Source organism: Carettochelys insculpta, chromosome 2, assembly GCF_033958435.1.
Source record: "Carettochelys insculpta isolate YL-2023 chromosome 2, ASM3395843v1, whole genome shotgun sequence".
Lineage (NCBI taxonomy): Eukaryota > Metazoa > Chordata > Testudines > Carettochelyidae > Carettochelys > Carettochelys insculpta.
This window is the reverse complement of record NC_134138.1, coordinates 181,041,060-181,057,568: the sequence shown is the minus strand read 5'-3', so window position 1 is coordinate 181,057,568 and position 16,509 is coordinate 181,041,060. Positions and strand designations below refer to the sequence as shown.

The following is a 16,509-nucleotide window of genomic DNA, read 5'->3' as shown; positions in this document are numbered from 1 at the left end:
TCAAATTAGCTTGCTCCATCACAGTGAGACTTGCAAAATGAAACCAATTTCTAGCATATATCTACAATTAGGAATTCCAAAAGCGTGACTCTACAGTAGGACAATTTCACTGAATTAAGGATTCATAAAATTCTCAAATGAATCAGAATTCAAAATTTCCTGCAAAACAGTTAATATCTTCTTCCCACATGAATTTTATAAGTGTAGCTATTTAAAAAACAGCACAGAAGCAAGAAATCTTCCTTCTCCATCACATTTCCCCAGTCCTGTTCTCACTTTTGCGATCACTCAGCCTGTCAAACTGAATAAGCCGTTACAAAGGCACATATTCTCTACATTCTGGACACAATGTGTAGACTGAAGTAGAGTTGGTGTGAAAAAGAGAGCTCCTACAGATGATCCAGTTAACACAATAACTCTTGGAAAGTTTTCCCTAATAATATTCCTCCCTTTTCCTCCCTCATATTCAATATCTTTCATATGTGGGGCTACTGGCAAAAATACATTAAATTATAATTTAACACCCTCATTTTATAAGAACACTTGATTTATATTTACAAAAGGCTCTGAGGACATCCAGTTTCATTTCTAATCTCAACATTACATCTCCAAACTCATTTTCCTTTCAGTTTTCAAAGAAGAAATTCTGCCTTTGAAAATACACACACGTAAACCCTGCTCCCAACAGGGACCCAGAAACAGATCAGAATTTGATCATTAACATTACAGCACTGATCTAGTAAACACCGTGCACAGCCCTTCAGGAGTGGTCCATGTGACTATACAGTTGTGGGACCAGTTTGCAGAATCAGGGCCTAATTGATTTTGGGGCCAGTAATTACAAAAAAGATGACTGACTATGGCATGTGCAGCCACAGTGTAAGCTTCTCTCAGCATGTCCTGAAGAAGTGAGTTAACTCACGAAATGCTCTAAACTTTTCTGTTAGTCTATAAGGTGCCACAGGACCCTTCATTGCTGCTACATGTCCTGAATGTATCTTAACCCTGACCTAGAGGGACTCTGGAGAAGTCTAACCTGGGAGCCCATTCACATCACAGTAAAACGATCAACACAGATGTCAATAGCATTTAATTGTTTTGGCAGGTGTTGTGATGCCCAAGGTTTCTTTTTCCCTTTTGTTTCTTTCTTTCCTCCTTCTCAAAAAAGGGGGAATCCTAGCCATTAAGGGCACTACTACTATTCTATTTTTAAAATAAAACTACACTAAAGTATCAAGATGATTATTTAATAAACACAGAATTTCAGAGTAAATTACCATGTTATCCTTTGTTCACTCAAGCAAGTTTTGCCTGGTTGTCCGCGTAACAGTTACTGTTACATCTTGCATGTTGCTACCAACCTTAAAACTGAGTAATCTGCAGTAAAAATGGAGGTATGGTGTTACCAACAAGAAATAATATTAAGTGGTTATAGCAGGAGCCTGGGACTCCCTCAAAATTTAAATTCTTTGCCCACAAGAGACTTATTGTGTAATCCTGGACAATCATTTAGCTCTTCTATAAAAATTAGGATAATCATACTCCTCTTCCATTACTTACATGGGTGCTGGAGGGATTTATACATAGTAGACTGCAAAATGCTGATATTAATATGATGATGGCTGTACAAGTGCCTAGATAAAAATCTTCTCCTGATTAAAAGTTTTGCAAATGAGCATCATCTGATGTAATCGCAAAGCAAGCGACTCATCCTAAATCAATAAAAAATTACAGAAAAATTGTCTTTCATATTTATATGTAAGTAGTCAGAGATTAAAAAGAGGAAGAAATGGCTAAGCAGTATCGAAAGAGTGTGAATTCCACCCAAGACAGAAAAATCTATCTATTCTAAAAATAGCACAGACTAAGGGCTTGCCTGCATTGTCAAAATGTGCTGCAAGCCAGGGACACCGCCACAGCACAGTAAAAGTCCCACTGCACGATAGCAATGCCCTTAGAGGACATTACTGCACAGCAAACTAGCGAACAGTAGAGTCATACCTTAACTTGCTCCACAGTATGCTGCTGTGTAGAAAAGCCCCAAGAATACTGTAGGGAAAGACTGGGCATTTGGAAGAGAGATAACCAATAGAGGATATCAGCGTGCAATTTTATTAAGGTTTGATCATTTCTGAGCATTAACATACATAATTGAAGATAGCAAATAAGGCCAGTGTTTCCAGCTCTACTCTGAGGCCTTGTCTTCACTGCAAATAAAATAATGTTCCTAACTTGAGTTACAAGCACACCTTTTTTCCTTCAGTGATGATAGGAATTGTCTCATGCATCTGATGAAGCAGGTCTTTGCCCATGAAAGCTTATACTCCAAAATATTTGTTAGTCTCCAAGTTGCCATAGGACTTCTTGTTGGTTTTGGACAAGAATCGAGTATTCTTATTTTTGTGAGTTTAAACTAGTGGCAACATATAGGGTATGTGAATTTACAGGATGATGTAAAACAGGCTGCATCCAACGCTGCACAGTGAAGGAAGTGGGGAAAGGCTCTGGCAGTGGAGAGCTCTCAGAACCTTTTCAGCTACCTCCTGCATGCCACAGCTTTTGCTGTGGTGGAGAAAAGTGGCAGCTCCCTGTGGCAGGGGGAAGGGAGGTAGCAGGACACTACACTGCTGAACACAGCAGTGCAGATTAGGCAGATGCTATTTGGGTGTGCAGAGTGCAATGCAGGAAAACACCCTAAAGCTTGGATGTGCCTGTACTCACCTAACCAATGCCCCACTGGCTAAACTGCTACAAACCTTCCTGGCAGAATGCAGAGCATGCACAATACATACCACTGTCCATGCAGGCATAGCCTGAATGGGCTGTAAGGTTGGGCTAAGCCCAGTATAAGGCATGTGGGCAGAAATAAGCATGCCATTCACCAGTTTGAAACCTGAAAGTCATCCTTTGTGGGGGTTTGTGTCCCCTGGCACAAACAAAAAGCAGACATGATTTGTCGTGTTTTGGGGGAAGACGACACCTTGAGAAATGCACTGCTCTGCCGCCCTCTGAGAGTTGCGTACAGGGTCATGGGGGTGTGGGGAGAAGGGGAAGGCAACATTTCTTCTTTACCTGTCATGCATGCATATGGGGTCACACTGGTGGGGTCTGCTCCTGCTATTTCTGGAAATATTAGACTATCCAGTACTCTGCGCAAGTGAACAGCCCTCATAGCAGAAAGTAGGGTGGCCCAGGCTTGTGCAGGTAGGGTGGGATGTAACAGCCTGAGAGCCAGCCTGTTGGGATGGCCCACGTCGAGCTGCAGGTACAGCTATAAAATGCAGATCAATAATAGTGTGCACAGAGAAGATGAGTGCAATGTGCTGGAAGGGGGAGAAGGGGTCTGAGGGAGAAGCGGGTACAATGTAAGAGGGCACAGGGGATGGAGGCATAGGGTACAGTAGCTGAGCACGGGGCTGACTGGAGGAAGGTGGCAGCTGGGAGTGCAGGGTAAGAAGGGGTGCCGGGGTGGTACACAAAGGAGCAGAAAGAAAGGAGGGAAGAACCTAGTGCTGCGGGAGGAAACCAAGGCAACGCACAGGGTGGAAACACAACACTATGGCAAGCGGTCGTGGCGCGTGGGGAAACGTGAGCCACACTAACCCTTGTGAATAACCACCCACCCTGCAGCCCATGTGGCCGGGCAGCCACCACAGGCCCTCTCCAGTCCCGCCCTCAGCCCGGCCACAAGCAGCGCCCACCCTCATGGGCGCGGGCTCCTCAAGCAGTAAGGCGAGGGGGAAGGCTGAACGTTCCAGAACCCGGCGGGCGGAGGGGTTCCAGAACGTGGGGCAGCCGGGGCACTCTAGAACGCGGAGACGCAGCGGCCTCCGGGCCCAGCGGGCGCGCGCGCTCCCTCGCTCGCTCACCTTCCCGTCCGGGCCGAAGGGGAGGGACTCTTCCCCGACTGGGGAGGGCGCGCGGTCCCGCTGGCTCTCCGCGGCCCCGCTGGGGCTGGAGGCGGCGGCTCCGTAGGGCTGGTAGTCCGGGTAGGGGTTGCTGAACGCCCGCTCCTCCATTTCCGCCTCGCCCCCCAGCTGCAGCTTCAGCCGCTTGGACATGCTCTCTCCCATGGCAGCCTGCCCCCGGCCCGCCCCCTGCTGCACGGCGAGCCGCCGGGGCCACAACGCGCCCGCCCCACGAGCAGCAACGCGCTGGCTGTTGCAGCGCCAGCTGCACACCAGGGGCTGGGGCAACAGCCGCCGCTAGCGCCGGGGAAAACGCGCCGGGCCTTCCTAATAACGGGGGAGGGCGGCTTGCCAAGCACTCAGCGCGGCTGCTGTGCGCCCTGGCTCCGAGCGGCGGAAAACACCAACTTTGCAAATAGCGAAGCGGCGCCCGCCTGCCACGGAGCAGGGCTCACGGAAGAGGCGCGCCCCGCCCCGCCGAGCAATGAGACATGATGGGCACAGTTGCCTCCCCTTTCGCTCCACACGGCGCGCTCCAGACGCGGAGGGGAGAGGGGCAGGCAGCGGAACAGCCCTCCCTCCGCGCCCCAAAACAGCCGTTGCCAAGCGAGCAGGACGCCTCTTCCTAGTGAGCCGCTTTAAATCCACCGAGCTTTGATCGCGGCTCCAGAAAACGCACCGGAGTCCTTCACGTTCGCTCGCTCCCCCACCCCCCGGAGAAATAAATTCGGCTGCTGCTGCTACCGACGCCCCAAGCTGCACCACGGAGCTTCTTCCCGCTGCCTGCGTCTCTGCAGGAGGGAGGAATTCTTCTCTCCCCAGTTATTTTAGCTAAGTGGAAACACCAAGGGCAAAGAAAATCCTAAGCACGGGCAGTAAATAAATGATCCATTCCTTCACCGGTGGCACCCGAGCTCCTCTAGCTCGCCGCAGCCAGCAGGAGAGACTGAGAAACCCCTTGTAGAACTAATCCCTGACCCTGACAAATATGCCCGCAAATGGTAAAGACTCGGGCCTTCCTTTGCTCAATGTCAGCTTTCATTCATAGCCCATCCACCAATATTATGACAGCAGCCGTCTTTCTCCAGCCCATAGTCACAATCCACATTTATCTAATCAGTTTTACAAATATGACAAAGAACTCCTTCTGGACAAGAGGGGGATGAGGAAAAGCAGCCTTTACTCTTCTTCCCTCTCAGTTCCTAATTTCCTCCCGGCAGTTTATTCTCCCCTGGCTGCTGTGAAATGTGTGACCCCACCCCACCCCTTGCCTAGGATGAAGAAAGAATAAATTTTGCATAACGAGCTTTGGATGGATGGCTTCCTGCAACTTAACTATTTCTAATACTCAATTGAACAGGCAGCTTTCACCACATTGTCACATATCCAAACAAAAAAAAAATAAAATCACCCAAAGCACCTAACACAGGTATAAAACAGTCACATATCTGAGTACGAATGGTGATGGCATTTTCCTCATTCACTGTTTGCTTCTTAGTTTAATAGTCTTAAATTACCATTTTTGTCTGTCCCACTTTCCATTTTTCCCTCTTGGCTAACTGTTCAGTTTCACATATACGCTGCTGCTTTATAGACTGGCTACCGGCAGGAGCAGCTGAAAACTGGTTTCGGATAAACTGGGTTATTTATTTGTTATATTCGAACTGTGTTACAGCTTTCTGTGGAAGCAGAGACTGCCTGCCAAATCCCAATTGCTTAGTATTGCAAATGGAAAGCAGAGATCTTATTTTGGAGACAGCATGTCAGCATAAATGTATAGAATAATGCTGATCTTTAAGATTCTAATTATGTGTGACTATATTTATGCATTTATACAGTTGCTAGAGCCTCAACAATTTTAAATAATGACAGGGTTGCCTATTATGAATAACTGATAGAATTTTGCAAATGATGAAATTAATGGTTTGACCCTGCAAGGTGGAAACCTGCCCTCAAATCCCTTTGAAGTGCTTGGAAAGTGAGTACACTCAGCACTTCTCTGTGGAGGTGAACTCCTCTTCAGGTTTGCACCCAAAGGCCCAAATATACTTAAGCATATGCCAAAATAAGGATCTCTTCAGGGAAGCACTTAAGTGCATGTTTAATATCAAGAGGTGTATATGAACAAACAATAACAAAATTCAAAATATTTGCACTCAGATATTTAATTTTGCTGATTTTATAACACTTACGTAGACATATATTGTGCTAGTCCCCAGGGATCCCACTTACAGATCAGGTGTGCACTGAAACACCATCCTGGTGTGCACTGAACAAACACACTACAGAAAAACAGCACCTGCCCTGAAGAGTTTACACTCTAAGTATAGGGACTGTAGAATATCTTGTGAAAATGTGGACATCTCCAAATAGGAGATCTCATTGCAGCAGTCTCCTATTCAGTATTTTCCAATTAGTGGATGAATGATCAGTGTTTCCGCTATTTTTTTCTATCGGGGCAGAATAAATTTTGTTACGTGCACCAAGGCATGTGTGGATGTGAACCACCAACAAAACACATGCTGCTTTGTGTGAGTGGCTGTGGGTGCTCTGCTAATCATCTGGGTGGCTCCTGAACTTCTTCTGGGTGCCTGTCCAAGCGCTCTGCTTACAGAGAACACTGGTCATTATGAAGTATGCAGTTTATCAAGGTTCTAGTCCATGACATCGGTCTGCATCAATTTACTGCCCTCATCAGAAATACTCAGAGTATAGCCCCTGCCTGCTGTGCTCCACCATCACTCTGCTGGGTTCCTCTGCTTCACTGTGGTGATAGGAAGCTGAGCAGCCCATAAGAACAGCCATACTGGGTCAGACCAAAGGTCCATCTAGCCCAGTATCCTGTCTGCCAACATTAGCCAATACCAAGTGCCCCAGAGGAGGTGAACTGAAGACAATGATCAAGCGATTTGTCTCCTGCCATCCATCTCCCGCCTTCAACAAAAGGCTAGTCACCATACCTTACCCCTTGCTAATAGCCATCTAAGGACCTAACCTCCAAATATTTATCGAGCTCCTTGTTAAACTCTGTTAAAGTCCTGGCCTTCACAGCATCCTCTGGTAAGGAGTTCCACAAGTTGACTGTGCGCTGTGTGAAGAAAAACTTTCTTTTACTCATTTTGAACCTGCTCCACTCCTCCTCGCAATGGCTGAAAGCCGGGTTTGGGGTAGCAGTGTGGGCTGCAGCTGGGTTGCTTTGCCTCCCACTGCCATGCTGAGCATGGGGTGGAGGCCTGACTTCTGCTGCTGATGCCACACTCACGTAATAATCCCCTGGGTCATGTCACTTGGGGGAGGGTGCTTTGGAGAAAGGGGTCCAGCGGGGACAGAGCAGGGGTGGAAAAAAGACGAGCAGGTTGGGGTTTGGAGGAAGGGACAAAGGTTGAGAGGAAAGGCAGGCTAGGGGCCCAGTTCTCCTCCCCTAAGGATGGCATTGGGCACTAGTTACCCATGCTATCTTTGGAAAAGAAAATAGCAATCAAACTCTGTATGTTATATGATTGAATATGCTTGGCTATATTCAGAGAAAAATATGGACCAAATAAATAATTTATAGAAAGGCCTGGGGTTTTTTTCATTCATGTCACAAGTGTTATATAACAGGTCTAAGATTATTTAAATTTTTCCCACGATAGCTGAGTAAGTTAAAAACAGATCTTTGCACATACACAACGCCTTTAGAAAATGATGCAATACCTCCTAGTATGGAAACCCAGTTTTTAAAAATTTTTCTCTGTAAAAAGTGTGGTTTATTTTACACACACTGTTGCATGCTATTGCTGTTGCATGTGAGCATTCTGGAACTTCTGAAGTACTTTTCCCATAATGCTTAGCACTCTTGTTGGAAATAGGATTGGTGGTCTTAAATTTGAAGGAGTACATTTGTTTAGTTTCCATGCTGTGACTTCCTGGCCATACTGGGGAGAAATCATTCTACAGTGTACCATAACCCAGCTCATCCTGAACTGAGCGAAAGACTTTTTTGCTATGACCTGATACACGCAAGCTTTTGACAAGGTATTATATAAACAAAAATGTTGCAAGCAGAAGGTTTTCTTTGCATTCCAGCGGTGTCTTACAATGTTATTCATGTAATGTTGACAGGGTCTGTGGGAAATAGCAGTGCTATATTTCCTCCTTTCTTTTGTATCCAGAAAGGTGGATCTACTTTGAAGGTGTACTCTGAAGGCTTTTAACAAGTTCTCAGTTGACATTTTTTTACACCAACAGGAAAAGTGGCCACAAAACATACAAGAATATGCTGTCTTTGATGTCCACACACACAATTTCTGCGCAAAAAACAGGAAAGGACAATATGTATCCCACTGTGGGAGCACGAGCACCTGGTGGCCGGGCCTCACTCGCAAGGCAGAATGACCATACACTCCATCTTGGAACGCTATCATACAACGGCGGAGTGGCCTAAAGCCAGGGCAGGAGAAAGAAATCAGAAAGTTGACAAGTAGTTGGAGAGTCCCCAAAGAGAACATCCTGATAAGTAGATAGTAAGTCCCCAGCTGGAAGCCCCCCGAAGAGAACATCTTGGTTGTGCAATATCAGAGGGTCCTGGGGAGAGGTTCGGAAAATGACCAAGGACAGAGGAAATCTTGTAACATATTCTGACAGGCTGGGAGGATAGAAAGCCCAAATTAGGTAACAAACGCTTTAATTGGCCAGGTATTGAACCCCCAATTAAGAAACAGTATAAAAGGTGATTTAGCAGGGACAAGGGGGTGGGCTCCTGGACACAAGGCGGAAGCTACCAACTTCCAGTCCAGACAACAGACCCCGGCCTGATCACCCGGACGTCACTGCCATGAAAGGTCCCAACCAAGCCGTATCTCTGACTTGAAGGGCTGCTCTAACGTAGTTGTTGGTAAGATGTGGGAGCATTGGATGTTATTGGTAAGTCATATGTAATTATATACAGCTATACGTAACCTAGTGATTAGCCTATGCTAAATAAATATATATATATATATATATATATATATATATATATATATATATATATGAGACAAGTGTTAAGTAATTGTAGTTATGAATAAATGAATCAATCACTATTGGTAAATACCACTAGCTGGACTAACTGGGGCTGTATAGAGAATTATTGGGACTTAGAACAGCCACAGGGCATTGTGGTGTTCACAATCGGAGTGTTATTGTTCCTGGTACTCATAATACTGTGGAAATCCAGGTTTTAAAGTAGATACACTGAATCACATATTGCTGCTACACTATATAAGGCTGCTATAGAGGTGGGGTGGTTGGTCCTGGGCCACCCGACTCCCCCCGCTGTATCAAACCCCACGCGCACCCACGGGACCTGGAATAGGTTGGCACATCGTCACCCACTTTTCCCTTCACTGAAAAGCGGAGTTGTTCCCAAGACAAGCACCTTACTTAAATTATACCCCTGGGTTTAACCATCCCTTATAGACATCTATCTAACCTGCTCTTAAATATCTCCAGCAATGGAGATTCCACAACCTCCCTTGGCAATTTATTTCACTGTTTGACCACCCTGACAGTTAGGGACTTTTTCCTAATGTCCAACCTAAAACTCCCTTGCTGCAGTTTAAGTCCATTGCCTCTTGTTCTATTCTCAGAGGCCAAAAAGAATAAGTTTTCTCCCTCCTCCTTATGACACCCTTTTAGATACCTCAAAACCGCTATCATGTCTCTCCCCTCAATCTTCTCTTTTCCAAACTAAACAAGCTCAATTCTTTCAGCCTTTCATCATAGGTCACATTCTCTAGACCTTTAATCATTCTTGTCACTCTTTTCTGGACCCTCTCTAATTTCTCCACATCTTTCTTGAACTGCAGTGCCCAGAACTGCACACAATACTCCAGCTGAGGCCTAACCAGTGCAGAGCAAAGCGGAAGAATGACTTCTCGTGTCTTGTTCACAACACACCTGTTAATGCATCCCAGAATCATGTTTGCTTTTTTTCCAACAGCATCACACTGTTGACATATTTAACTTGTGGTCCACTATAACCCCTAGATCCCTTTCTGCTGTAGTCATTCCTAGACAGTCTCTCCCCATTCTGTATGTGTGAAACTGATTGTTCCTTCTCAAGAAGAGCACTTTGCATTTGTCCTTATTAAACTTCATCCTGTTTACCTCAGACCATTTCTCCAATTTATCCAGATCATTCTGAATTATGACTCTATCCTCCAAAGCAGTAGCAACCCCTCCCAGTTTGGTATTGTCTGCAAACTTAATAAGCATACTTTCTATGCCAATATCTAAATCATTGATGAAGATATTGAACAGAACCGGTCCTAACAGAGACCCCTGCGGAACACCACTTGTTATACTTTTCCAGCAGGATTGAAACCATTAAGAACTACTCTCTGGGTACGGTTATCTAGCCAGTTATGCACCCACCTTATAGTAGCCTCATCTAAATTGTATTTGCCTAGTTTTCTGATAAGAATATCATGTGAGACCGTATCAAATGTTTTACTAAAGTCTAGGTATACCACATCTACTGCTTCTTCCCTATCCACAAGGCTCGTTATCCTATCAAAGAAAGCTATCAGATTAATTTGACATGATTTGTTCTCTGGCTCTTCCCTATCACCTTACCACCTTCCAAGTGCTTGCAGATGATTTCTTTAATTACCTGCTCCATTACCTTTCCTGGTACAGAAGTTAAGCTGACTGGCCTGTAGTTTCCTGGGTTATTCTTATTCCCCTTTTTATAGAGGAGCACTATATTTGCCCTTTTCCAGTCTTCTGGAATCTCTCCTGTCTCCCATGATTTTCCAAAGATGATAATCATGGGAGACAGGAGAGATTCCAGAAGACTGGAAAAAGGCAAATACTAATACTTTAAATCATGTAGAAACCTGTCTTTTCCCTTGGCTATACTTCTATCACTTTTCTTCTGACATTGTCCAATATTCGAAAGAAAAATAGGGCTGCAGCTTGTCTGAAAGTCATCATACAAAGAAAGGGCCTGATGACAATGGGACTATTCGTGGTAGTAAGCTCCTGTACTTTTTAGTAAATATTTGCAGGATCAGGGCCTTCATTTTCATTATGTGGCACTTACTGGCTTTGGATCAAATCATGCCCTTCTGTAAGTGGATTTAGCTTTAGCTGGTGTTGAGACCACTTATGTAAGAGTGAATCTGGCCCATATAATATATTGTGTTGCATTTTCATAAACATCACACTTCTTAGACATCTATGAATAATTGGTTCCTATTATTGTTAGATCACTCTGCTTGACAGACTGAATGCTTCATTGTATGGCTTTTAAATCACTCTGATAATGACTCAGAGGGTTTTTGTAACAATTCCATTTAGAAAGTCCATTTGGACTTCTAAGAGCGTGCAGTGTCACCAAATGCTGGTATAGGATTGCTTTGTTTTGTTGAGGGTACACTAATATGAAATAAAGTGAACAGCAGTGTTGGCCTATTTTTAAAGAATGGATTTTGACGTAGTCACCCATTTCATCTGCTTGTCTTTTTACCCTTAATGTTTCTTGATTTCACACCTTGAGCAATATAATTAATAATGCAGTCATCTGAAGATAACCTTAAATATTTTTCTGGTGTCTTGTTAATTGTATCCCTGTTGAAAAGAAACAATTACTCAATGATATTAAAAATGACCACTTGTGCCATATCAAGTTTTGTAAGGAAATTGAAAGTACAAATCAACTGATAAAAAATAAATATTCTCTCAATGCCATGTAGGTGGTGGAGAGGTCAGCCCTCTATATAGTTATGCACATCTATTTACTGCACAATAGCTAAAATAACCACAAGATTCCAGAAGTGTTTCCTTTGTCTCAAGAATTTACCTGTGACTAGGGCTTTCAAACTTCTGGTATTATCTTGTAGTTTCATTTTCTTGTTTTCTCTTCCATCCCTTGAATCATCTTATTTTGTGTGCCCTGGGCCTCAGTTAGCATGTATGGAAGAAAACACAGTCTTCGCCTTGTGGTTATCTCAGATTTGTCAGCGACACCTTTATTAAAAGACAAGCAGCTGCTGGAAGGAGTCTTCACTAACTGACACAGACAGACTGTGCAGTCAGGAGAGGCCCCCCTCAGCAAGAAAGTTGCAAGATGTTTATAGTCTTCATACAGCACAGATCTCTCAGTCCAAAATAAGGAGGTGATTACCAAATTAGGAAAGCAAGGTTGTTAAAATGAAGGAAAAGCATCTCTTCTGCAATAACCGGATAGCTCTAGTTTTTCAGAACAAAGAACAGATACTTCCTTATCAGTTACACAGCTGCAAGCAAAAGCTAAAGACATGCCTGCTTGGCAGTCCACCACCCAACAGTCACGTCCTCCTTATCTTATTGCAACCTGGGGCCTCCAAGCAGGTATGCAGACTTAGCCAAAATTTAGGGCCTATCTTATGCAGATTCCACACATGTGACCACATTTCATCATCAAATCTAGTCCACTGATTGGATCATTAACTTGCTCAGGCTTGGGTGCTGATGAAACGTGTGACGTGAATGATGCTCCATGTCCCCCTCCACCCAACGCCTTGAATGAAATTACATTAATGTGGCTTAAAAACCAACCTCAATCACTGCCTTGAGTTGCAGACAGACCTGGGCCCAAAAGTCAACAGACAAAACAGGCTTGATCCTGGGAGACACAGAACGTGCTGAACTGCCCTCGACTTTGGCAGGAAATGAGAGGCTCTGCATTTTGTACGAGGTGCCCACTGCCACGCAGAATTGTGACAATGTTCAGTCACTTTTTCTCACACAGGGAACAGTGTGGGGTGTGCCAGAAGTGATTGTAATAGGATTGACAAGCTGAGTGAAAGAGTCTTAAGCAAAAAAATTGAATGTGATTTACAAGCAAATGAAGCAGTTGGATGAGAGAGTGAGAGAGCCAGGAGGTGAAGAGATTAAAGGGCCACCCTGTTGCTATTCAAGATGGTGAGAAAACTCTCACTGATTTCACTGATGCAAGATCAAGTCCCTGGACAGTCTATGGGAGAAGCACTCACCTATCTTTGTGAAGGGGAAAGTGCATAGCAGGGTACTGAGAATGAAATAGACCAGGAGTGGGCAGTAAGTTTTGCAAGGGTTGGGGGCACTCCAAGAATTTTGTTGTCGGCTGCATGTTTCTGTTATATTCATGCAGGGGGTTGGGTGTCTGGGATGGAGTTTGGGTTCAGTGGGGAGCTCCAGGCAGGGGAATGGGGTATAGGAGGGCTTCAGTCTGGGAGGGATTTTGGGTGCAGCAGAAGGTTGTGCACTGGGGCAGAAGTTGGAGTGTGTGTGCTTGCGGGGTGAGGGTGCCAAGTGCAGGCTCTGGCCAGGAGATGCTCACTAACGTAGATGGCTCCTGGCCAGTGACATAGCAGGGCACTCAGGCAAGCAGGCTAGCTCCTACATGCCACATTGGCCCCATTGCACTCAAAGCAGCCAGCTGCTGTTAGCAAAGGAGTCTCCCTGTGCACCTTATGCAGGGAGGAGAGCAGGGGGTTTTTGCACACTGGCTGCACCTGCAAGCACCACCACCCCTGCAGCTGCCATTGGCTGGGGCTGCGGCAGGCTGGCACATGGCCCGAGCACCCTGTTGGGTGGCAGGACAGTTTCTGTGCCTGAAATAAACTGATAGGTCTCATGTTTAACTAGAAACCCGTACAGTAAACCCCCAACATGTGCAATTTCGAGTTGCACTTAACTTGCGTTAATGTGAGTCAAACACAACTGGAAGCCGCTCTATGTCTGTCTGCCCACGCAGCTGCCTCAGCTGGGGAGAAGCCATGCCTGGCTCCCTGAGCGGTGGGGAGCCGGGAGCTAGCTTGCTGCCTGGATCCTGGGTCTCCGCTGGTGCTAGTCACTTTCCTGGCTCCTGCCACCTCACTGTGAGAGCCAGGAAACTGACCAGCACCAGAGCTGGTCACTTTCCTGTTTCCTGTGAGCATCAGGGAGTTGGAACCCGCTCTCAGCTCTCCACGCTCCCAGGAAACAGGAAACTGACCAGCGCTGGTGCTACTCAGTTTCCTGGCTCCCAAGTGAAGAGAAAATTCAACTTATGTGGAGGTTGCCAAGACAACAACCTCCGTGTAAGTCAGGAGTCTACTCTATCAGGAAAGGGACAGTTTGTGTAACACACACACCTCCTGGAGTGGCAGATTTGCCGGTGCCTAGAATGAGTCTGACTCCCTCGCCCCACACCACTTGTAAGTTGATACACATTTTTAAATAACATAAAGATGAAGTGGAAACAGTCCCTCTGCCTCTCTCCCTACCCCATACACACCAGAGCTCCCTACTATCAGGTCACTTCTGCACCTGGGCTGTGCTGCGGTAGTAGCAGATGGATTCTCCTTCCATTCCCTATGCACACCCTGGGCAGCTTGAGGTGAAGGAGCAGAGCAGTCCAGTGTAAGCATCAGCAGCAGTTTTCCCCTGTGGTTGCAGGAGGGGTGCAGGAGGTAGGAGAGAAGGGGCGCAGTGTGGAGGGCACAATGCAGAGCTTAGGGGCACAGGCAGGAGGTAGGACTGCAGGGTGTGGGGCACTGGAGGGGGGGGTGCAGGTATCAGGGGCAAAGGAGGCATAGTGCGGGGAGGGGAACATAGGGACCCTATGGGGGATCTGTGGCAATGCGGGGGCAACACAACCACAGGGGCCAGGAGGCACCAGAATGCCATTTTTCTCTAAGGCCAGCCTTGTGCAAGACATTCAGCCAAGAAGCCCTCTCTGGCAGCTGGTCAGGTGCAAGGTATAGCCTCTCCTGTTGCTGTCCTTGTGGGGTGGGCTATGAGAGGGGAGCGGCCAATTATGTCACATCCCTGCCCTCTCATTGCATAGGTAAAGAAACCAGTGAGTTTGCTGCCTCAGGCACTGATCATTTCTGGGTCCTTTGCAGCATTGCATGAAGAAGCAAGAATTCCACAGAGACTTTAACAATCTGCACCCCACCATCTACTTATGCCTCGATTACTCCACGCAAGAGAGACATTGCCTGGACACTACAGTACAAATCAAGGATGGCCAGATCGGTACCACACTGTACCAGGAACCCACTGATTGCTATACTTACCTACATGCTTCTAGCTTCCATCCTGCAGACATAACTAGATCCATTGTTTACAGTCAAGCCCTTAGGTACAATCGCATTTGCTCTGAGCCAACCGACAGACCAAAAACTACAAGATCTCTACCAGGTATTCATAAACCTGAACTACCCACCAGGAAAATTAAAAAAACAAATTGACAGGGCCAGACAAATACCCAGAGACCAGGTACTCCAATATAGGCCCAAAAAAGCCAAGAACAGAACACCACTAGTCATTACCTACAGCCCCAACTCAAACCACTGCAACAAATTATTAAAGACCTACAACCTATCCTTAATCAGGATGCCACACTCCAGAAGCCCCTAGGTGACATGCCTGTTCTCTCCTACAGACAACCTCCCAACCTTATGAGGATTCTAACCAACAGGCACAGTCTATACTGCAGGAATACCAGTCCGGAGACTTTTCCTTGCAACAAAGCCCGCTGCCAGCTTTGTCCACGTATCTATTCTGGCGATACCATCACTGGACCTAACCAGGTTATTCACAGAATCACGGGCACATTCTCATGTTCCTCAACTAACATCATATATGCCATCATGTGCCAACAATGCCCAGATGCTTTGTATATTGGACAGACTTCAAACTCTCTCAGACAAAGAGCTAATAGGCACAAAACAGACATCAAAACATTCCTGATCCACAAACCAGTTAGTCAACCTTCTAATGGAGTGGGCCATGCTGTTAATGACTTAAGAGTTTGCATCTTATTGAAGAAGAATTTTCAGTCTGCTTTAGAAAGAGAAGTTGCTGAACTCTCTTTCATATTCAAATTCAACACACTAACATGTGGTTTGAACTGGGATGCAAATTTTCCAGGACATTATAGGGGCTCTTTGGCATACTTGGCTTAATGTAATTCTTGACACCCCCGCCCCCGGCCCTCTCCTCTCTGATTTGCTCACCTTGATAATTTTTTTCTGACTTGTCAACTTTGATTACTGTTTTTGGTTCTCTATGCCTTAAATATTGAGTCTGTTCTGGTATGGCTATGAGCTGAAGAAGTGGGTCTGTCCCATGAAAGCTCACCTAATAAATTATTTTGTTAGTCTTTAAAGTGCTAGTTGACTGCTTGTTTGTTTTGATAGTATATAGACTAGCACGGCTCCCTCTCTGTTACTTTCAAACTGAGTGGGAGACCTGGGTTTCTGAAGATTGCTGGAGCTGAGCACCTACATGTGACTATTCATGGGATTGGGACACCAGTGCCCATATAACTCATGGCCTGTGGTGTGGTGTTCTATCTCCTCTCCGGGTGCAGAGACCCCTTAGCAATAAATGAATCTGCTACTGCCTTAGCTATAGAGGTAAACCCATTTAGTTCCAGAGATCCCAGGGTCAACCTGTTCAACCAACAACTAGGGTCTGTTTGTGTTATACTTGCACTCTGCAAGTAGCTAAGCTAAACCAAAAGCTAAACTTCTGACTTGATTACTGCTAATTGCATTGGAAGCCTGGGTGATTTGCATGTATTGTGATTGAAAACAATCAATCTCATTTTCTACAATATGTTATG

General features: G+C 45.6%; 1 protein-coding gene across 1 annotated transcript in view; it reads right to left on the bottom strand.

Annotated features, from left to right (window-relative positions):
• LANCL2 (LanC like glutathione S-transferase 2) overlaps positions 1-4,268 on the bottom strand; it is a 53,880-nt gene extending 49,612 nt beyond the window's left edge. The window contains exon 1 of the mRNA XM_074988063.1: positions 3,870-4,268. Coding sequence (XP_074844164.1) covers positions 3,870-4,073 — 204 coding nt within the window. The 5' untranslated portion in view covers positions 4,074-4,268. The remainder of the gene's footprint in view (positions 1-3,869) is intronic.
• Positions 4,269-16,509: the final 12,241 nt, after the last annotated feature.